Source organism: Myotis myotis, unplaced genomic scaffold (assembly GCF_014108235.1).
Source record: "Myotis myotis isolate mMyoMyo1 unplaced genomic scaffold, mMyoMyo1.p scaffold_m19_p_10, whole genome shotgun sequence".
Taxonomy (NCBI): domain Eukaryota; kingdom Metazoa; phylum Chordata; class Mammalia; order Chiroptera; family Vespertilionidae; genus Myotis; species Myotis myotis.
Window position 1 is genome coordinate 45,943,730 of NW_023416314.1, and position 22,360 is coordinate 45,966,089.

General features: G+C 44.8%; 2 protein-coding genes and 2 non-coding genes across 4 annotated transcripts in view; 3 read left to right on the top strand and 1 right to left on the bottom strand.

Moving 5' to 3' along the window:
- Positions 1-4,726, bottom strand: part of TRIM66 (tripartite motif containing 66) — a 45,320-nt gene extending 40,594 nt beyond the window's left edge. The window contains exon 1 of the mRNA XM_036325287.1: positions 4,429-4,726. Coding sequence (XP_036181180.1) covers positions 4,429-4,657 — 229 coding nt within the window. The 5' untranslated portion in view covers positions 4,658-4,726. The remainder of the gene's footprint in view (positions 1-4,428) is intronic.
- A 10,560-nt stretch (positions 4,727-15,286) lies between these two features.
- RPL27A (ribosomal protein L27a) lies at positions 15,287-18,331 on the top strand. Its single transcript, XM_036325288.1, has 5 exons — positions 15,287-15,612; positions 15,979-16,042; positions 16,405-16,480; positions 17,033-17,207; positions 18,153-18,331. The coding sequence occupies exons 1-5, from the start codon at positions 15,610-15,612 to the stop codon at positions 18,279-18,281; spliced, it is 447 nt and encodes a 148-aa protein (XP_036181181.1). The 5' UTR covers positions 15,287-15,609; the 3' UTR covers positions 18,282-18,331.
- Positions 16,655-16,785, top strand: LOC118665557. The gene has a single exon (XR_004970665.1). It is a non-coding gene; the product is annotated as a small nucleolar RNA SNORA3/SNORA45 family (small nucleolar RNA).
- On the top strand, positions 17,924-18,052 carry LOC118665555. The gene has a single exon (XR_004970664.1). It is a non-coding gene; the product is annotated as a small nucleolar RNA SNORA3/SNORA45 family (small nucleolar RNA).
- Positions 18,332-22,360: the final 4,029 nt, after the last annotated feature.

The window sequence follows — 22,360 nt, forward strand, 5'->3', positions numbered from 1 at the left end:
CTAGCTATAACCTTTCCCCAAAACACAGCCTGCCTCCTTCCTATTACCAGAGGAATTGCTCTCCCAGTAGCAGGTATTGTTCTGAGGTGCACAGTGCCAGTCCCAGTGCCCTAGAGAGCCAATTACGTAAGGAAACTGTTCTTGAGCTAAAAAGCCAGCTTGCTGATAGGGTTCCAGAGCTCCAGCTTCTGGGACAGCTGCACACCCAGCTCAGCCCAGCTCAGCAACCTGACCTCCACTGGGGAGGCCTGGGTCACTACCCACAACAGGACCCACAATGTTGGACACAATTCAGCACCTGGAACAAGCAAATAGGAGTCAGCCTGCCAAGCTCCTGTAACTGAGACCTCATCCCCAACCCCCACCTCCTCCCTCTCCCCAGGCCATTGGAGCCCCTCCAGCTGAGCTGCTCATTAAGAAAAGCCTCATTTCCCACTCTGACTCTGAGGTTGTAGCATCTTGCATCAGTTCCTTCTCTTTGGACCTTCCCAAAGCCCCAGTGCCTGCCCACTGAGGGAGAGACTGCTCCCCCTTTCAGCATTTGCAATTTACAACAGACATGCTGTCACCTGTCACTACCTTCAGGAAGCTCGAGGCTATGGTGGTTATTTGATGTTATTGTGTGTGTGTGTGTGTGTGTGTGTGTGTGTGTGTGTGTGTGTTTTGTTGATTTCAAAGAAGTAGGGAGAGAGAGATAGAAACATCAATGATGAGAAAGAATCATCGATCAGCTGCCTTCTGCATGCCCCACAACCCAGGCATGTGCCCTGACCAGGAGTTGAACCGTGACCTCCTGATTCAGCCTCTCTGCACAGAGCCTGTAGCTCCGGTCATCCCACTGCATTGCTAAGCACACTACTGCCTTTGCTCTGGTCCCTATCACTAGCTTTGGAATACCTGGCCCAGCTGGTTTCCTCAGAGGCCTGAGACCTGATGCAGAGCCATTTCCTAGTATGATGGAGCTGCTGGGGAGAATCTCAGCTACGCTATGTCTGCATTAATTAAAGATTTGCACCTGATGACTCAGGCTGCAGAGTTGGTTCTTTCCTCAAGGATTTTCCATGGAGTCTCCCATCAGTTCAGGGATTCCAGTAAGCACGGAATCTCCCCAAGCAAAGTGCTACAGAGTAGATCACAAGCTTTGAGGATAAGTGAACTTTAATTTGAGCTGAGCTGATCTGATAATCTGCTACCTTCTCCCATATTTTACCTTTGAAAACCCCAGATTGGCAGAAATAGGATAAACCTTTTAGCAAGTCTGTGCTCCTTCTCTGCTGGATCAAGTGGCCGTGCTAAAAGTTCTTTCCAAAGAACCAGACTCCCAAAGCATGGCTTTCCAAATTATGGACCAGAAATCTAAGTTCAGGGATTGGGTATCTCACTAACCTTACCTGAAATAGGTGACAGCTCTTCTTTTTATGGGACAGTTCATTTGGGTGCCATTCTTTTAGTCCTTCAGAAACATTCAGTAAGCGACTGATATCCACCAGTCCTGGTGCCTGACAAACCTTTCAGAGGTACTGTTCCCTTGCCTGGACTTGAAACAATCTTCTCTTCACATCCCTGCCACACTGATGATTGTCATCTCTTTATGAATCTGTCCTTCAATAAAGTACGAGCTCCTTGAAGGCAAGGACCCTGTCTTTTTATATCTGTACCCTAAATGCCATAAAGCTCAGTACACAAAAGTCAATAAATACCTGCGAAGGAGACAGACAGACAAACCAACAAATACCACACATCATCATAGGGTCCTAAAACCTCCAACCAGTAGAAGATTATTCTACTCTTCACCCATAAATGCAAATATGGAAGGTAACAATGACCTACTCAGACCATAGGGCATACAAAAACATATAAGATGCAATATATTCAAGAAATTGCCCCTCTAGTTCCAAAACAATCATATTTGCATCTAACAGATATTTTTCAGTTTCACAAATTCTAAATAATAGTATTTTTTTTCACATTTCTTGGTCTCTTACTATATCCTAAGCATAGTACAGAATGTTTTATATGTATGTTCTCATTTAATCGTCATAATAATCCTGAGTTAATTACTACTATCATCATACCCATTTTACAGGTAAGAGAGCTTGCCCAGGCTACATAACTATTAAGTGGCAGGCATATTAGGACCGAGATGCCCAGATATAATGACACAAAGCTTATGATTTTGGTCTCCATTGCACTTGGAAAACTTGGCAACAAACATTATGATTCTGATTATTGTCATTAGTATAAATTTAGTTTTCTGATTTTGGAGTCAAACAAAACTTCGAGACATGCATATTAGTTCTTGTTAAAAATCATAGGTGAGCTCAAAGACCTAAACATAATACCTTAAACTATCAAACTCTTAGAATAAAACAGAGTAAAAGCTTCATGACAATGTATTTAACAATGACTTCCTGGATATGACACCAAAATTACAGATAACAAAAGAAAAAATAGGTTAAATTGGACTTCATCAAAATTAAAAACTTTTATGCATCAAAGGACACTATCAACAGAACAAAAAGTTACCCCAAAACAACAACCTCATTTTAAAATTGGCAAAACTAGAACTATACCATTAAGCAGTAAGTCCCATATCCCCTTGTCCCTAGCCTTTGGCAACCACCATTCTACTTTCTGTCTCTATGAATTTGACTACTCTAGGTACCTTGTATAAGTAGAATCCTAGAGCATTTGTTTTTTGTGACTGGCTTATTTCATTTAGCAAAATGTGCTCAAGATTCATTCATGTTGTAGTATGTGTCAGAGTTTCCTCCCTTATTAAGGCTGAATAATATTCCATTGTATGTACATACCACATTTTTTAAGCCATTTACCCATTGGGTTACTTCCACCTATTGGCTATGGAAAACAATGCTACGAACATGAGTATACAAATATCTCTTTGAATCTCCACTTTTAATTCTTTTGGGTATATATCCAAAAGTGGAGTTTCTGGATCATATGGTAATTTTGCTTTTAAATCATTTTAGGAAATACTATACTGTTTTCCACAGAGGCCTTACCATTTTATATTCCCACCAACAGTATATAATTTCTCCACATCCTGACCAACACTTACTATTTTCTGTTCTTTTTTTAATAATAGCTACTGAATATGAAATGGTATTTCATTGTGGTTTTAATTTATATTTCCCTAAGATTAGTGATATTAAGAATCTTTTCACATGCTTAATGGCCATTTGTTTATCTTGTCTGGAGAAATGTCTATATAGGTCCTTTGCCATTTTTAACTGGGTTGTATTTTTATTGTTGAGATGTTGGGGTTTCTTTATATATTCTGGATATTAACCCAACATTGCTGGAACTTTTAAGATATATTTAAGATTCATCATATTTATAAATTTAATTTATTGGATTTCTAAGTGTTCTTTAAGTAATTAGGAATGCTTATTTGCTAGACAATTGCATTACTTAAAAAGAAAATACATTTAATTTATAAAAGCAAATACTAAGCTTGTAAATATGTTCAAATATTAATGAAAGGCCCTTAAAGACGATGTTAAAATTTGCCATTTATAAACAGAATAATATTTTTAAGCTAAAAATCAAAAGTTTAAGGGAAAATAGTTTAAATTATACGTTTAAAAATCAGATATTAATATAAAAATTCAAAGTAGACCAAATCTTCTCTGTGCTCCAAACTCTCCACAGAGACTCAGAGGGGTTAGGTAGCCTGCTCAAGAGTTTAGAGGGCTCAAAATTCAGATCTAAAGACAAATGCGAAGTTATACTGCCTCAAAGAGAGCCTAGACTTGTGCTATATCACTTTGATAATAAAAAATGATGTTTCTAAACAGTGTCAACTTATTTGACTTTCTCATCCTATTAAGGTCATTCAACAAATACTCATTGCACCTCTATTCGCTGCCCTGTGCTACAATACTGAAACGAAGAGACCTGATTCCTGTCTCCAAGGACCTGCAGTTCTCACGGAGATTGTTTCCTAGGAAACCTGAAATGCAGAAGCAAGACACAAGCTCCTCCTCCCAGCAGGGCAGCAGCTTAGGTGGTGAATGGTTCACTAGCCAGTGTGTCTGTTCAAAATCCATTCCTGACCAATCCTAGGAACCCAGCCCATTTTCCCTGCCTCGGAAGTTTAGTGAGCCAGGACCCTCCTTTCCATCTGAGGAGTCAGCCAAACCTTGGATCAAAACCTTCCCTGGTTTCTTAGTCTGCTACCAATTTAAGGAAATCCCAAACATGAAAAGTCCCAGTTTACAAAACAGATATATTAGGTATCAAGAGGATTTGCTGTCTCAGAGATTCCCCAAAGAGTTGCTTCCAGCAATGACTGTCCCTTGGGCACTTAAATCCAGATTCTTTTTCTACACCTGAAATTCAGTTCCTCTGAAACAGGAGAAACCTGTTATATAGAAGGAGGTGAACCTGTCCTGTTTTTATACTTACCCTCTGGGACAGTCCCATGAGTCTGGGCAACCTGCCCTAGCTCCTGGATCAAGCCCTGGAAGCAGTCCTTACAGATCAAATGCTGGCAGGGGAGGAGCCAGGCACCCACATATTGCAGGTCCTGTTGGCACAACAAGCAAGTCAGTACCACAGCCTCCATTTGTCCACTGCTGTGTTTCTGGTCAACTAGTGGCAGCCCCATAAAGCTCACGTCCATATCCAAGCCCATGCCTGTGCCCGGGACTGGGGCTTTTCCATTGATATCCTCAGGCGTGAAGCAGCGTGTAGAGTGAGCAAGCTCCACTCCCTGTAAGTGAAGCACAAAGCAGAGTGATTTGTCCTGGCCGAGTAGCTCAGGTGGTTGTGGGTTTGATCCCTGGTCAGGGCATAGGCAAGAATCAACCAATTAAGGCATAAATAAGTGGAATAAAAATTGATATTTCTCTCGATATTTCTCTCTCCCTCCCACGCTTTCTTTCTCTCTCCTCTCTCTCTCTCTCTCTCTCTCTCTCTCTCTCTCTCTCTCTCTCTCTCTCTCTCTCTCCCCTCCTCTCTCTCCCTCCCTCCCTCCAAATCAACTTTTTTAAAAAGCAGAATGATTTATTTCTTTTGGAAGGAGGATATTCCTGGACAGGCCAGAGAAGACTCAGAGACCAAGGCCTCAGAAGTCCAGGCCATGTTCCTCCCCAGAACTGGAATTCATGCCCTACATCATGGCACAGCCTCACCTCTCACTCGGGCCCAAAGACAGAACCTAGCATCTCTGCTGTGGAAAACAAAGCTAGACTGTGTGTTTCTTACAGCGTTTGTTTGCCTTCAAAAGTGTCCCAGATTTACCTTGCCTCTTTATTAGTGGACAAGCTTAATCCAAGCTTTCATTTTGGGGGGAAAAAATGAAATTTATTAAATGCCAGGTTTATGCCAGGTGTTTCATATACTGTATCTCAATCCTCACAGCTACCCTTGGAGATAGGGGTTATATAAAACCATGAGGGACAGGCTGAGGAAACTGAGGATCAGAGAGATTGGGTAACTGCACAAAAACAGATGATAAATAGCAGAGTCCAAATTCAAATTCAAACCAGGTCAGTCATTCCAGATTCCAGTCTTTAACTACTGAAATGTTATTCAAGCTGAGGTCCACACACATATTTTCATGAGTTCTCTCCAAGAATTTTTTAAAATTAGTGTTTCATTCTGATAAGTGTTTTTTAAAGTATAAATATTCTGAGTCATCTACATATCCATGACAAGATTTTAGGGGCAGCGTTAAGAGTTTAGGATCTACTGGTAGTTCACACCAAGTACTACTTTATCTCAGGCCGATGAAAAGAGAAAGGGGAAGACGTAATATATAAACGATGCACTCTTGCCACATGAAGTATAAATGACATTGGAAACACAATGATGAATGTTTCAAAGGAGGTGGGGAAATTGGGCCCTCATCATTGGTGGAGGTGGGGATTGGAGGGTAAGTTTGCCAAACTTAGCCCAAAGGAAGCACTGCATTTAAGTTATAGCGGCAATTCAAGTTTTGTAATTGTATAAGAACAAATGGAGTGTACCTAATTTTGTATTTGTACTTATTTAAGAAACAAAACAAAAATCATTTCATTCCAATCTGGAGCTCTGTAATTATGCAAGTTTGAGAGAACTTTCACTTCAGTCCACAGATTTGGGACTTTAAGGACAAGTCCTTTAAGGACAAAAGGTGATGGGGCTGGGAGAGGCCTGGCTGCTTGGAGGCCCAGCAAGATGCCACTAAATAAAGTAATGGGTAGCCTTTCACCTCTACTTCATTGTGGGGCTCTAAGGGAAGTTATTTCCCAGACAGACAGCACCCATAGTAACAGCCCCAGTGGAGGTGAGGGCAGTCTCCCTTAGAAGGTTTAAATAGCTGAGTTTATTTTGTTAGACTGAAAATATCGAACTTTTTTGGTCTTAGAACCCCTGAACATTTTTAAATTAATGAGGACCCCAAAGAGACTTTGTTTATGTGGGTTATAGCTATTGCTATTTACAATGATATAAACTAAAACTGAGATAATTTTAAAATATTAATTCATTACAAAATAATAAACCTATTACATGTCAACATGAATAACATACTGGGAAAAAATAACAATTTTCAAAAAATAAATTTAGTGAGAACAGTGACATTGTTTTTCCTTTAATGTCTGGCTTAATAGAAAAGAGTTGGATTTCCATACATGCTTCTGCAGTCAATCTGGTCTATGTTTTTCTGTTTACTGTATATGAAGAAAAATCCAGCCTCACACAGTTATACAGTTGGGAAAAATTAGCAATATTTCAATATAGCCTTATCAGATCATTGTGGCTATTGCTCTTTGATACTACACCAAAATTCAACAAGGGGTAGTTTCTTAAAGGTTAGTTGCAATGTGGAATCTCTGTTACTTAAATTCCACTATGAATTTTGTACTATGAATTGCTCTTTTACCCAGGCATAATTTCATAACACCAAGCATGGTCATTTGGAAAATATTGGTTCCACAACTTATGCAGATGCTCCAGATACTGACATGTTTTATCATATAATAACCAAAACAACAATATACTCTTTAATAGCACCTCTAATCTCATGGAAAATTCTTTAACTATTAGAAAGTTGTCAAACTCATAGAAACAGCTATAACTCTCCCAGAATTCCATTTTTTGCCTGAAAACTCAAATTTTATCATTGGCAGCAAATACTGTCAGTTTTTTCCTTGAATAGGCTCACTTCATGTTTGAGAAAATACCTACCAAACTCCCAAGCCTGAATAACCAGTTTATCTTTCAGTTGTTCTTTCAAGTAAAACTGGTGTCTACCCTCCCACCAAAAAAAGGCTAGTTCAGCTTGCAATTCAAATAGCAGCACAAGCAGCATAAGCGCTTTTTGCATACTTGCAATTTTTTCACACAGAGCATTACAAAGACATGTATTCAAGGATTGAGATTTAATAAAATATTTACTGCTTTATTACGGACATTTTTTTTTTCTATTCTCACCCAAGGATATGTTCATTGATTGGAGAGAGAGGAAGGGAAAGAGAAACATCAATGTAAAAGAGAAACATCGGTTGCTTCCCTACATGTCTCAACTGGGCATCAAATCCACAACCTAGGTATGTGCCCTCACCAGGAATCGAACCCGCAACATTTTAGTTGTATGGGAAGATGTTCCAACGAACTGAGCACCAGCCAGGGCATCATCATGGAAATTCTTTATTTTAATTTATTTTTATTAATTTCAAAGAGGAAGGGAGAGGGAGAGAGAGAAACATCAACAATGATTAAAAATATAAGAAAGGAAGAAGGAAGGGAGGTCAACGATGGGAGAACCACTGATTGGCAGCTTCCCCCCCCCCCATGTCCCCCTCCCCATATTCTTAAGTGAAACTGGCTTTTTTCTTTTCTTCTTTAATGCAAATGCCTTGCAGTGTACAATGACTTGTAGCAGCAATTTTACACACCATCTTTGGCCTTTGCTTTGGCACCATCAATGCAAATGCCACCCAGTGAAAGGGGCAAATAATATCTTAGTATTATTATGAAAATTGTTTTGACCTTGTGGACCCCCTGAAAGGGTCTCTAGGACTCTCATAGGTCTATAGACCATATTTTTAGAACTGCTGCATTAGATTGTGAATAACAATTCTGGGAATAAAAGGAGGTGGCATGGCTTTCCAACACCAGTAGACTCTATGCAGAGTGAAAATATAAAGAAATAAGTATTTAATTCCTGTCCTTGAAAAGCAATTAGAGTAACTCTGTGAGGATGAAGATTAAAATAAAGGCACAGCCAAGCAATGAGTCTCTGATTTAGGGACAAGCGGGGAGGAAGGGAGAGAGACAGAGAAACATAGGTCAAATGACTTATTTTCTATCACCCCCTAAATTCAAATACCTACAGGGGCCAGACATATTCACCTAAAAGGATGTGGATCAGTGTTCCCAAACTTTAGTTTCTCAAAACTCCAGAAACTCAGATTTTTATTTAAATTTTAAAAGATTGTCCTAGCCAGATAGCTCAGTTGGTTAGAGCATCATCCCAATATGTCAAGGTTGCAGGTTCAATCCCTGGTCAAAGCACATACAGGAGGCAACCAATGAGTGCATAAATAGTGGAACAACAAACTGATGTTACAGCTCTGTCTGGTTTGGCTCAGTGGTTAGAATGTTGGCCTGTACATGGAAGGGTCACAGGTTGGATTACCACCAACCAGTACAACGGCCCGTACCTGGGTTGCAAGTTCCATCCTGGCCCAGATTGGGACACATGTGGGAGGCAACTAATCGATGTCTCTCTTGCATTAATGTTTTTCTCTCGCTCTCTCTCCCTCTCTCCTTCCCTTCTACTCTCTCTAAAAAAAATCAATGGGGAAAAAATATTCTCAGGTGAGGATTAACAAAAACAAAACAAAAAAATTGATGTAACTTTCTCTCTCCCTCTCTCTAAAATCACGCGATAAATTAAATTTTAAAACACTGGCAACTAATTTAGTTAAAAAAAAAAAAACTTAAGAAAACAGCATGAATCAAACAAAATATACTCTCAATTAGCTTGCGTCCTCTGCTTTAAGTCACAGAGAAACCTGGACTAAATGAAACAACAAGTTTGAAGAATGGGAAACCTCACATAGAAGATTATCTTGCTCACCAACCACCGCCTTTTAACATCCCACACTCAGGGATCTGAGAAAAGGGAAATGTTTACCAGTGTCTCTAACCTTGCCAAGCATTGAAAGAACAAGTCATTCCATGACACATAGGGAATAAGAATTTCAAAGATTGTTTGCATGGGTAGAACAGAATAAATTATCATTAAAATGTACTCATTTTAGGCAGAAAATAGGAGAGAGAAACGCTAGGTAATGAGAGAATACCCATGCTATGCTAGGCTGTGTTGAATGTGATATATTATTTATTTCTCTACTTGTTTCCTGATTTAGACACAGTCCTAAAGCAGGACTTTGTCTTTCTTGTTTACCACTGTACTGGCCCCTCACTGCTTGGCTTATCCTATATAATAAAAGGGTAATATGCAAATCGACCAAACAGCAGAATGAACGGTCACTATGACACGCACTGACCACCAGGGGGCAAACGCTCAATGCAGGAGCTGCCCCCTGGTGGTCAGTGTGCTCCCACAGGGGGAGTGCTGCTCAGCCACAAGCCGTGCTGATGGCTGGCAAGTGCAGTGGTGGTGGTGGGAGCCTCTCATGCCTCCGTGGTCCTGAGCAGTCAGTAGGACATTCCCCGAGGGCTCCTGAACTGCTAAAGGGTGCAAGTTGGGCTGAGGGACCCCCTACTACCCACCCCCAAGTGCACGAATGTTGTGCACCGGGCCTCTAGTGTGTATATATATATATATATAGTACCTGAAAACAGAAAACACTCAATAAATATTTCTAAAATGAATCACTGAATCTCAGTCATTTTTCATTATACAGACAAGAAAGCTAAGATTCAAAGAGAATATGCTATTTGTTCAATATCATTCAGCAACTAGAAACAGAGGCAGGAAATAAACCTATGTTTCTTTTCACTAATTTTATCATCTGAAATTAAATTAATACCCAACTATTTAAGCTCCCATTTGTTGTGCTAGTGGGGAAGCTGCTCTAAAAGATCCGAGAATTCTTCTCTTCGCATTTTGCTATTCGGAGTTTAATGCCAGCAAGGCTTTCCATCCCAGCTTCCAACAAAGCCTCTAGGAATGCGCTTGCCATGGAGTACAATGAGATTTTTAAAAACCTATACAACACAGAAAGGAAAGACTCCCACAAATTCCTAATCCTCAAATTAGATTATTTTTACTTTGTGCTGAGGGAAACCCTGTGGGCCTATGGATTTTTCCCTTAGATGCCATTTGCTATTTATCAAAAACTACTGATAAAAGAAAAAGAAAAAATCCTGGGCCTGGTGTAGTTGAAATTGGAAACTATACATGTTCTAATGCATAAATTGGTACGATCCATTTGGAAAAAAATATATAGCAACATAAAATGAATCATAAAAATGTTCATACCCTATAATCCAGCAATCTCACTCCTAGGGATTTATCCTGGACAAATTATTCAATAGGAGAAAAAAACTACATATACACAAATGTTCATTGTATCATTGTCTCTAATAGCAAAGAACACAACAAGAACAACAAAAAAGAAAACAAAATACATGAGAAAATGGCTTAGTAAATTATAGTATTGCTAAAAACAAATCACGCTTTAACTGTTAAAAATAATAATCATAGCCCTGGCTAGGTAGCTTAGTTGGTTGAATCATCATCCTGTACACCAAAACATTGTGGGTTTGATTCCTAGTCAGGACACATACCAATGTTGGGGTTCAATTCCCGATTGGGGCATGTATGGGAGGCAACCTATTGCTGTTTCTCACATCCATGTTTCTTTCTCTCTCTCTCCCCCTTCTTGTCTCTCTAAAATAAAATTTTTTTAAAAATCATGAAGACTGGATAGTGAGACAGAAAAATATCACAGAATTACACGAAAAGCAGACTACAGAAGGATTTGTATACTGTGATCATCCATGTAGATGAGAGCTAAAAGGTAGGTCATGAAAACAGCATTGTAAGGTATTATGATTCGAGATGTTTTTACTTATATTTTTTCCCTCCAAAAATTTTTAAATGTTTTACTGTCTTTTCTGTTACCTGACCATTTTTAAGTTGTTTCTGAATCCAATTTGGATTTCTAAGTTTTGCTCTGATTCTCATGTAGAACAGAAATCTGACTCTTCTCATCTTAACAATCCTCTACTTGAAAAAGGAAAGCAATATAACATTTCCAAATGTCCAAATCTAAAGAGGAAGAGCCAAAAAACAAGGCTGCATCCACTCATGCTGTTGCTGCTGCCTGAAGGATTGCTGATATACTCAGGAATCCAGAGAGGAGAGGAAAGAGGAACCACCAGGGCCCTCTTCCGAGTGGCAGTGTGCTCACACGGCCACCTGGAGAGAGGTAGTAGGGTAGCAAAAAAGCCAGTACCACTTTTACCTGCCTCACCAGATTGCTGCCTTGCATCATCTCCTTTCTGCTCATCTTTCACAGGTATTTTCTAAGGCCCTGCCTCTCTGGGAAAGCCCAGATGCCTGAGATGTCACAATGTCATGCTCTAGTTCAGAAGATGTCACAGAGAAGGACGCCTGTCAGCAGTCATGGCCAGTGTGCCTGACAGGGAGGAACAGACAGGTCACTTAATGCCTAATGTCTGAAGGCTACTCAACTCTGCAGACATAGAACTCGGCTTTGTTTGCCCTCCCAGAGCTGGTCGGCCTGGGGAAACTGACCCACACGGACAACCCTAGGTGAGCCTTTTGTTGAAGCTACCTGCCTGCCTTGTAAAGGAGAGGAAGCTGGCTGAAAACTTGAGCCAGATAACCACCCAGGAGAGACAACCCTGGAGAGACAACCAATGAAAAGAATGTTAGGTGAGCAAAGAACACAACACATAGTGCTGGTCCACTCAGAGAGGCCTCCCATTCCGTCAGGTGGCCTGACAGGATGTGGCTCCTCTATAACCAAGGAACCTGGCAAAACTGTCCAGAAGCAGTGTCCCATCACCCAGAACCCTACCTCCACCTCTGGACAGTCTTGGTCCTTGCTACAGGACACCTTTCGTTCCCAAAGCTCTACCCAGCTTACCTTAATTCACAGAGCATCATACAGGGTAGTTTCCAGTTAGCTCAGCTCATCCCTTATATACTTATTGGCCAGTTTTGATATCAAATAGAGATGATCTCATCTTGGACCTTGCCCTGCACCCTCAAGGCCCCTCTTTCTGCTGGTCATAGGCATTATGTGATTAAGGATAGAAGGAGTGATGAAGACCATAATGCTGTGAGGTCAGAGAGGTTGTGGTCACTGAGTTAAACTCATGGAAGGGGAGGGGAGGAGAGGAGAGAAAGGGGAGGGGAGGGGAGAGGAGGGGGGAAAAGGGGAGGGGAGACTAAAGGCTAAACTATATTAGCTGCTCCATAGCCTCTGGCAAGTCACTCAACTTTCTGTGCCTCAGTTTTCTCATTCATAAAATGGGACTGACAGTGTTTACTTCTCAGGCAGATGCATTTTGTAAACTGCAATAGGTATTTGGCTATTATCAGTGTGGACTGGAATGTTCTGAGAAGAAGCAGATTACGAGGTGGGCCCTAAGATTGAGGAAGATTCAGGATACATGCTCAGGAAGAGGATGAGCACTACAAGCGTGAGAAATGGCACAAGCAAAAAGGCAGAAGAGATGTACCAAGTTTGGCTGCAGTAGAAAGCTTGTCCCGGAGAAGCGAATGTAAGGCTGGAAAGGTAAGTGTGCCGTATTCCAGATGTAAGGCTGGAAAGGTAAGTGTGCCATATTCCGGATGTAAGGCTGGAAAGGTAAGTGTGCCGTATTCCGGATGTAAGGCTGGAAAGGTAAGTGTGCCGTATTCCGGATGTAAGGCTGGAAAGGTAAGTGTGCCGTATTCCGGATGTAAGGCTGGAAAGGTAAGTGTGCCGTATTCCGGATGTAAGGCTGGAAAGGTAAGTGTGCCGTATTCCGGATGTAAGGCTGGAAAGGTAAGTGTGCCCTATTCCGGAGGTAAGGCTGGAAAGGTAAGTGTGCCCTATTCCGGATGTAAGGCTGGAAAGGTAAGTGTGCCCTATTCCGGATGTAAGGCTGGAAAGGTAAGTGTGCCCTATTCCGGATGTAAGGCTGGAAAGGTAAGTGTGCCCTATTCCGGATGTAAGGCTGGAAAGGTAAGTGTGCCCTATTCCGGATGTAAGGCTGGAAAGGTAAGTGTGCCCTATTCCGGATGTAAGGCTGGAAAGGTAAGTGTGCCCTATTCCGGATGTAAGGCTGGAAAGGTAAGTGTGCCCTATTCCGGATGTAAGGCTGGAAAGGTAAGTGTGCCCTATTCCGGATGTAAGGCTGGAAAGGTAAGTGTGCCCTATTCCGGATGTAAGGCTGGAAAGGTAAGTGTGCCCTATTCCGGATGTAAGGCTGGAAAGGTAAGTGTGCCCTATTCCGGATGTAAGGCTGGAAAGGTAAGTGTGCCCTATTCCGGATGTAAGGCTGGAAAGGTAAGTGTGCCCTATTCCGGATGTAAGGCTGGAAAGGTAAGTGTGCCCTATTCCGGATGTAAGGCTGGAAAGGTAAGTGTGCCGTATTCCGGATGTAAGGCTGGAAAGGTAAGTGTGCCCTATTCCGGATGTAAGGCTGGAAAGGTAAGTGTGCCGTATTCGGTTGGTGATAAAGAGATACTGACCTTTTTGGTCAAGTAAGTGAAAGGATGAAAATAATGTCTTAGAAGATTAACTTGGCAGAGGTATTATGGATAGAGGGAGTGGAGGCGAGTTAGAGTGCTGGCAGGGTGGTTACAGAAGGGTGCTGAACTCAAGATACCAGCTATGATGAGGGCCTTAATGAAGGCAGTGGCACAAGAATATGGTGACAGGTGCAGCGACTATGGAAGACAGTATGGAGTTTCCTCAAAAAGTTAAAAATGGAACTCCCATTTGACCCAGTGATCCCACTTCTAGGAATATATCCCAAGAAACCAGAAACACCAATCAGAAAGGATATATGCATCCATATGTTCATAGCAGCACAATTTACCATAGCTAAGATCTGGAAACAGCCTAAGTGCCCATCAGCAGATGAATGGATTAGAAAACTGTGGTACATCTACACGATGGAATACTATGCTGCTGTAAAAAAGGAACTCTTACCATTTGCAACGGCATGGATGGAACTGGAGAGCATTATGCTAAGTGAAATAAGCCAGTCAATGAAGGAAAAATACCACATGATCTCACTCATTCATGGATAATAGAGACCATTATAAACTGATGAACAAAATAGATACAGAGGCAGAGTAGCATCAAACAGACTGTCAAACTACAGCGGGAAGGCCGGGGAGGGTTGGGGTGGGGGGGTAAGAGATCAACCGAAGGACTTGTATGCATGCATATAAGCATAACCAATGGACACAATACACTGAGGGGGTAGGGGAGGCCAGGGGAAGGTGCGGGGGGGGGGGGGGGGGGGCGGAAAGGAGACATATGTAATACTCTTTGTAAGGCTTTAAGCAATAAAACAAAATTTTTAAAAAAAGAATATGGTGACAGTGAAGATAAGTGTATTCATTCTCTTAACCATTTGTTGAACATGTACTACCTGCCAGGAACTGGGAGTGCATGGATAAAAAATAATCCTCGAGGCTTTAAGGAATTTGGCCTAGTAGGGAAGACAAAGGTGGACCCACATTACGTTAAGAGCTATGTGCTAGGTTTTGTGGTGGCACAAGTGGAGTTAAGTGAGCAACTATGCATGGGTCAAAGAAGTTTCACAAGACGCCTGTATTGGGTACAGGTTGACAGGGGTTCTCTGGTCCCAGGCAGGGAGGTAGGGGCGTGTGCGTGTGTGTGTGTGTGTGCGTGTGTGTGTGTGTATGGGGTGGGGGGGGGGGTGTCACCGGCGTGTCAGGTTCGGGTGAAATTTTACATGTGGTGGTAAGAAGATTTACAAGGCCTGGATAAAGAAGGCTGTAAAGCAACCAGGCATACAGGTCCCTGGAGTACAGCAGGTTCACACTGAGAGCCTTAGATTCCAGCACAAAGGCAAAGGGGAAAGGAAGACCCAGCGCGCACTCACTGAGGGGGGGAGGGGAGCAGCTCCCATGGGTGGCAGAGACATTTAAGGAAAGACTGTTCCAGGGCAGCAGAGCGAGACTTAGGGTGGACACGCTGAGGCTCCTCCCCGCGGCTGGGGCGGAGCAGGTCTCCCAGGACGGGGCGAAGCGCGTGCTGGCGCTCGCGGCTGAGGGGTGTGACGAGGAGCTGAACTACGGTGGCCTAGCACGTCCCTGGGCCATGGCGTCGGGAAACGGGCCCGGCCCACAGCGCCCCAAGTCTCAGATTTCGGGACAACTACCGGCCTCCGAGCCTGTGCACGGGGCGGGCTGCACGGAGAACGGTTCTCGGCGGCCATACCGGCAAGACAGCCAAGGACTGCGGCGACCGCCCACAGGAAGAGGAAGCGGTGCCGCCCGCAGCCGCGCGGCAGCCTACACGCGCCCTAGGTCCGCCCTCCCCGGGCGGAAGTGAGGCCACTGGCCCCGCCCCGCATCCCATACCTCGCGAGACTTCGGAAGAGCCTCCCTCTTGCAACTCGGCCGCCAACATGGTAGGTTATTCTTGTGTCGCCTCCCTTTCAATGCGGGCACCAGACCGCGATCTCTGCTCGCTCTGCACCCCGGCCACCTACCCTCGACCTTAGCTGGCTCTCACAGGTCGCGCATGGCGGGCCGCAGGGTAGGGGGCCGGCGTGGGCCCGGATGCCCGGGCCGCGTGTTCGGCCCGGGGTTGGAGACAGGCGGGCCCGGGCGCCGCCCGGAGGAAGCCGCGTGGCGCCGGGCCAGTCCGCCCCCGGTGCTTTCCTGAGATCGCGGCACCAGACCGATCCTCGATATGCGGGCCCCTCGCAGTCCGGCAAGCTTCGCCCTTGCCCCACCTTTCTTAGGCCTTATCCCGCGCACCTTTCTCCACACAGCCATCCAGACTGAGGAAGACCCGCAAACTTCGGGGCCACGTGAGCCACGGCCACGGCCGCATCGGTACGTACCCGCATCCCGTCCTGCCCGGCCCTGGGCTCTGCCTGCCTGGTGCTCAGCTAGTCAGGAGGCAGATGGCTTAGAAGTGGGTTAGTAAGAGCGTGCGCAGCCGGGTCGGATTGAGTCTGACCTACTTCTTGGGATCCTCTAGTATTTCACTTACAGAGAATAATAGCACATGGGCGGGGGGGTAGTGAAAACTGAGCATTGGTTGAAGGCATGAGTGCTGTTCAAGTCGGAGTCTTGAAGTAGCAGTGCCGACAGGTACTGCGGACTGGGAGCGGCAGAGGCGGGGGGAGACCTGGGCCCCGAGTGTCGGACGGGGAGGGCTCTGCCCTGTTAGCCACGGGACTCTCCTCCTCCAGGCAAGCACAGGAAGCACCCGGGGGGCCGCGGGAATGCTGGCGGCCTGCACCATCACAGGATCAACTTCGACAAATAGTGAGTGTTTCTCGGGCTGTATGTTACTGACAGTTTGGAGTTCGGGGTGGGGGTGGGGGCTGGGGAGGCCGGCTCCAAGCATCTTAAATGGGAGGTACGCCTCCTAACCACCTAAACCTTGCCTGTTGTTGGCTTTTACTGAGTGAACACTTGATGTGAGCTGAGAAATTTGTCATCGAGGCTAGAGTCACGCTTGGGTATTTGCTGTTGCCTTAGTGTGCTAGAGTCCTCGGAGAGCAACTGCTACCCTTATTCACTGACTGTGGGCCCCTGTGGCACAGTCAGTCACCAGGCTAGTGACACCATCAGACTGACCTACACCTCTGTAGGATCCACTTATGCCCTCCAATTAGGGGGTGGTATTTTAACTATTTGTTTATTATTCGGTGAAAGATCTGTTTTATTCAAAAAATGGCTGGAGTGGAGTATCTGTTAAGTCAGGATTCTACACCCATTGACAATTTACACTGTAATGGGGGAGGTGGATTATAAAGATGATAAACATCTCTTCTTAATTGGAGTGACGTTTTGAAACTGGTTGCCTTCTCTCAGTCACCCAGGTTACTTTGGGAAAGTTGGTATGAGGCATTACCACTTGAAGAGGAACCAGAGCTTCTGCCCAACTGTCAACCTTGATAAACTGTGGACCCTGGTCAGTGAGCAGACACGGGTGAATGCTGCCAAAAGCAAGACTGGAGTTGCTCCCATCATTGATGTGGTGCGATCGGTGAGTGAATGAATGTTTGCCTTACATGGGTCCTTGCCTCTCCTCAAAGCTCTTGAGTAATCTAATCTACTTGATCTCCCACCTGAGCCCTATGCCCGATTCCTAACTAGACAGTTCTGCCTTTAGACAGAATTTCCAGAGGTAATTCTCTGACCAGAACTGAACTCCAGTTCATTTGTGACTCAACAAAATATTTGAAGAGTGATTCCTTCTACTCTTAATTCTTTCAAGTACTTTATTTTCACTTGAATGTTTTCCCCCATCAGTAATTTCATTTCTACTGTTATTGTCCTGGTTTGTACAAGTTTGCAATTCTCACCTAAAGTTAGTGGCAATATCTTCGCTCAACTGGCTCTGGTCTGTTTTACACAGGTCTACATCAGGCACCACTACTGACCTTTCATGTTCCCTACAGAATAAAATCCTAGTATGTTTTAATTGTGATTTAAGGCCCTACATTATCTGAAGAGGTGCCCCCCTTCTTTCCCCAAAAAATCCCACCCAAGCTTTTTTGTGTATCTCTTGAGTTTTAACCTCCCATGGGTATAGGAGTAGTCTAAACCTTTCAGTTAAGTGTGATATTCCCCTTCCCAGCCTGTGTACCATCCCTTGAGTAATTCTGGTGGTCGAGACTTCTGGAACATTGCTGGGAATGTGGTTTTCCTTTTTTGCTTATTAGATGGTAATTGAATGGGAAAGGGGGGTGTTGGGCTTTGCCCGAGACTAGAGTCACATCTTGACAGCTATTGTCCTGGTGTGCTACAGTTCTCGGAGAGCATCTGCTGGTCTTGATTCACTGGCGTGGGCAGGAAGTGCCCCCGGTAGTGCCCAGATCAGAAACATAGGCTTCCCAGCTCCTAGATGGAATGGGTTGTCATCTGTCCTCGTACCCATTGGGGAGTGGGTACCTGCCATAGTGTGTTATAACCCTTTTCTCTATTCTAGGGCTACTACAAAGTTCTGGGGAAGGGAAAGCTCCCAAAGCAGCCTGTCATTGTGAAGGCCAAGTTCTTCAGCAGAAGAGCCGAGGAGAAGATTAAGGGTGTTGGTGGGGCCTGTATCCTGGTAGCCTGAAGCTACATGGAGGGGAGTTCATTAAAATGTCCAAGTACTTTTGTCTTCTGGTCTGAGTGTAGGTCCTTTGGCATTGCTACTTCCCTACCTGTACTTCCAAAACCTCCCTAACAGGTTCTAGGAGTTAGGGTATCAAGGCCTGGGGTCCTCTGCAAACTTCCCTGAGGAAGAAAGAAGCCTTTGGACCGATCCTGACTTGAACTTTTCATTTATAAAGTGAGAACGATACCTGTTGCTAACGTGTGTGTATAAGTATTAAATAGTTGAAAGGTCTGTTTGCATTGTATACTCACAATTCACAATGAGTGGAAGAATGTCCTTGACTGTTCCATGGGGCTCAAAAGGACTGTTTTGATGGGACACGGTCTACAGAAGGGAAAAAGGAGTGATAGGACCGAGGCCATTCCTAGGTAGATCATTCCTGAGCCCAAGATTTTTCCACCAGGCTCCCTCATCTTGGACTTTGGACTATTCTAGTCATAACCAAAATCTTGAGATGGGCTCCAGCAATCTGAATTTTAAACATGCCAGGGGTTTTACATATCAAACTGGCTTGTATTATAGAAAGCAGTTGTAAGGATTTATGGGTCCCTGTGCATAGGAGGCTTCATGTTCAAAGAAATGTATCATGAAAATCTTAATTTTTCTTCTAGGCTGCTGTAGATCTAGTAGAAACGTGGGTTATCCTACAGGCCAGAAACTGGGTTTTGTGTGTCTTGCAAAACGCTGATGACACGGATCCTGGGGTAAATTATTATAATCTGCTCTTGTGCTCAGTTGTTTCAAAGATTTTTAAATAATGACCCAAAATAAAGCTTGCGGTCTAGAATCCTGGCCAGATTAAGTTAAGATAGCACTCAAGCCTACTAAGACTCAGCTACTAGGTTTGGTTTGGTGGAGAGTTGTTCTCTTTAGTGCTCTATGGGATCATACATGGGCTGGGAACCATGGGTTTCTGTAGCACAAATCTGTCATGGCAACCCTTACATGACCTCCGGCGGAAGGTGTGCGGTGCCCGCCTTAGACGGGGGGGACTTGAGGGAATTAAGTAATGGGAGTTAAGAGGTGTCGGGCTTTATTCAGTTGGACAAAAGTAATGACCATTTTGTTTTGGGTTTTTTGTTTTTAACTGGACCATTTGGATTTGCATTTTGCATGGCGGTGTTTAAGGAGAAAGGTGAAGTGATGGGTTTTGCCTTAGTGTCCTCCTGAGAAACTATTGAAGCTAAGGCCATGAATCTAAAACAGGTGGTCAGGTCAGTAGATCGAGAACTGCAAGACGTGCCCTGGCTGGTGTGTTTAGTGGTTAGAATATCCGCCTGAGTTCCTGGGTTTGATCCCCAGCTCAATCGGGTGGGGACTGTCTCACATTGATGTTTCCCTCCCTTACACCAAAAATGAGTGGGGGGAAAATACTCTGGTGAGGGTTTTAAAAAAGGATTACAAGATTACATGTTTGAGTCCTTACTGGCACCGAAGGTGTAAAAATATATAAAGTCTGAAATACAGATCCAAACTTAACAATTGTAACTCTAATTTTATTTAAAATTTAGGTGAAGGCACCTACTTAAGGATCATGGGGATTAAGTAAAATGTACAGCATTTATTAAAACTTGTTGACTTGGTTACAATTATGTAAGTGAATTATGGGAGCAGATGAGAAACCTTGGTGTGATTCAGTTCATGGTAAAGTGGTCCAAGCTGAGGGAAGAAGAAACATGCCTTCAGGAAACCAATCTGAAAAAGACAAGGCTCTGGGGCAGTGGTTCTCAACCTTGGCTGCTCATTAGAATCACCTGGGAATCTTTAAAATCCTCATTTCTGGGCCTCATCCTACGGAAATTCTGTTTCTTTGTTACTAATGTTGTGGCCCCACCCCATAACAAAGAAACAGAATTTCTGGAGGATGAGGCCCAGAAATCCGGATTTTAAAAAGATTCCCAGGTGATTCTAATGTGCAGCCAAGGTTGAGAACCACTGCTCTAGGGAGTGGGCTACAGTGGAAGTGTAGAGGCCAGGAACAAGAAAAATGGGATTCAGAAGACAAAATGGTTAGTCCTGGGATGGTGGGGTTTAGGGGAAGAATCGCTTGTCCCTTCGTGATCAGCTGTCCAGAAACAGGATGGTGCAAATGCCGTGCTAAATGTGTAAATCTTTTAAGGCCATCCCATTTCTTGGCCTGGGAAAAGCAGCTACTGATCTACTGAGCTTTGTTCAGTGTTCGTATTCACCAGGACAACTAACAGCGGGGCAGATTTTCTGATTCCAAGTATTGCCCAAGGAAGCTGGGGGACTGAAAAGCCAAACGTCCATGCCCAAATGAGTGACAGGCACAGACCTAGAGTGGCTGGAACCAAAGGCAAACTTGAGGTTTTAATTTTATATTTCAGCTGAGATAAACTCAAGCTTCAAATAACGTGTCTTGTGGACACAAGCTCATGATGCCCCTAGTGGCCGCTAAGTGCAGAGGATTAATGACGTGCTTTCATACACTGTACAGGCATCAGCTGTGTCAGAAGCCCTTCTAACATCTTCAACCTTTTGTTCGTGTCAGAAGATGTAAAAACTGGTATTGCCTAGCACATTGGGTTGACACCTAAATTATCTGCAAGCTGGAATTGCTACGGGTATCGTTACTGGCCTAGTACATGCTTTGTTTTCATACAAACCTCGGAACTGCACCTATAACATAATGGGGAATGTCTGCCACATATTTGGCAAAATTAGCTAGGTCAGATTTAAGATTTAAATTCATAGGTATTTCTATTCGATGGCTAGCCCAAAAGCAACGAAAACAAACCTGCGGCGCGAGCGCGCACCTCCGGCGGAAGACGTGCGGTGCCCGCCTACACGGTAAGGCGGAAAGCCACGGGGTTTCGGGCGGCCCGAGCCCTGCGGAGCTTAGCGCTTCCGGGCCACCCTCGTGGGTCTACACCGCCCGACTTCCTAGGTCCCTTCAGGTTACGACCACGGCTCCGCTCGCTCTCCCCCGCCCTGAAAGCCACTTCCGGAGTGAGGTTCTAGTTCCGGGATCACTTTGACCCCTGCAGAATGACCGGAAGCACGGCGAACCCGGCTCCACCCCTTGGCTCAGCTATTTCCGGTAGTGGGCGGGGCCGCCCCGCTCTGAGCCGCGGGAAGTTCAATTCCGGCCCCGGTCCCGGTGCGGCTCGTGCCGCCGCGAAGAGCGGAAGTCTCCGCCGCTTGCACACTTTCCAAACCCCGTTTCGGCCACGCTTAGCGGGAGGCGTGGGCTTTATATACACTTTCAAGACGGTAATTTCCAGATCTCAAAACTGTTTCTGTTGGCAAAAAGATAACGAGCACCAACTGCGTTTGTCTGGCAACGGGCACTCGTGTGTCCGGCCAGACCAGCGTCAGGGAGGGATATCGTCCCTCAGCAGCCATTTTGTATCTGTGTAAATTCGTGTGGGTCCGCTGTCTCGTCGCGTCGCTTTTTGTTCTTTGTTTTTGTCTTCTGCTTCTCCTCTCTCATCCAGGTCACATGGGCCAAGGAAGCAGCACCCCTCTTTCTCTCACAGTGGCACATTGGAAGGACGTCCGGAGTCGGGGACTCAACCTCTCCGTCAGTGCCAAGAAGGGTCCTTGGCAGACTTTCTGTTCATCTGACTGGCCAGCCCTAGGCGTAGGGTGGCCAGCGGATGGGACTTTTAACCTATCTATTATTTTTGCAGTAAAGAACAAGGTGTTCCAGTCAGGCACGGCAGGCCATCCGGACCAGCAGCCATATATCGTGTGGCAGGACCTGGTCCAAAACCCTCCCCCTTGGCTCAAGCCCTGGCTGACGTCTGGAGCCTCCCGGGTTCTCGTGGCCCAGACCCCTCCTGCAGATGAGGCGAAACGTCCTCTGGTTGACCCTCAGGCCGACCTCCTCCTCTTGGACTCCTTACCCCTCTCCTCTCCAGCCAGAGCCACCGGAGAGACCAGAGCCTTCGGCACCCCCTGCTCCTCCAGCGGAGGGGCCGGCCCAAGGAACCCGGAGTCAGAGGAGACACCCCGCGTCCCCAGATTCGACTGTGGCCTGTCCTCTCCGGCCGTACGGACCTCCACCCCCTCGC

Excerpts from the sequence above, each read along its gene's own strand:
- RPL27A (XM_036325288.1), top strand. Across the intron at positions 16,481-17,032 it reads AGGATCAACTTCGACAAATA|TCACCCAGGTTACTTTGGGA; the intron begins GTGAGTGTTTCT and ends GCCTTCTCTCAG. Across the intron at positions 17,208-18,152 it reads TCATTGATGTGGTGCGATCG|GGCTACTACAAAGTTCTGGG; the intron begins GTGAGTGAATGA and ends TCTCTATTCTAG.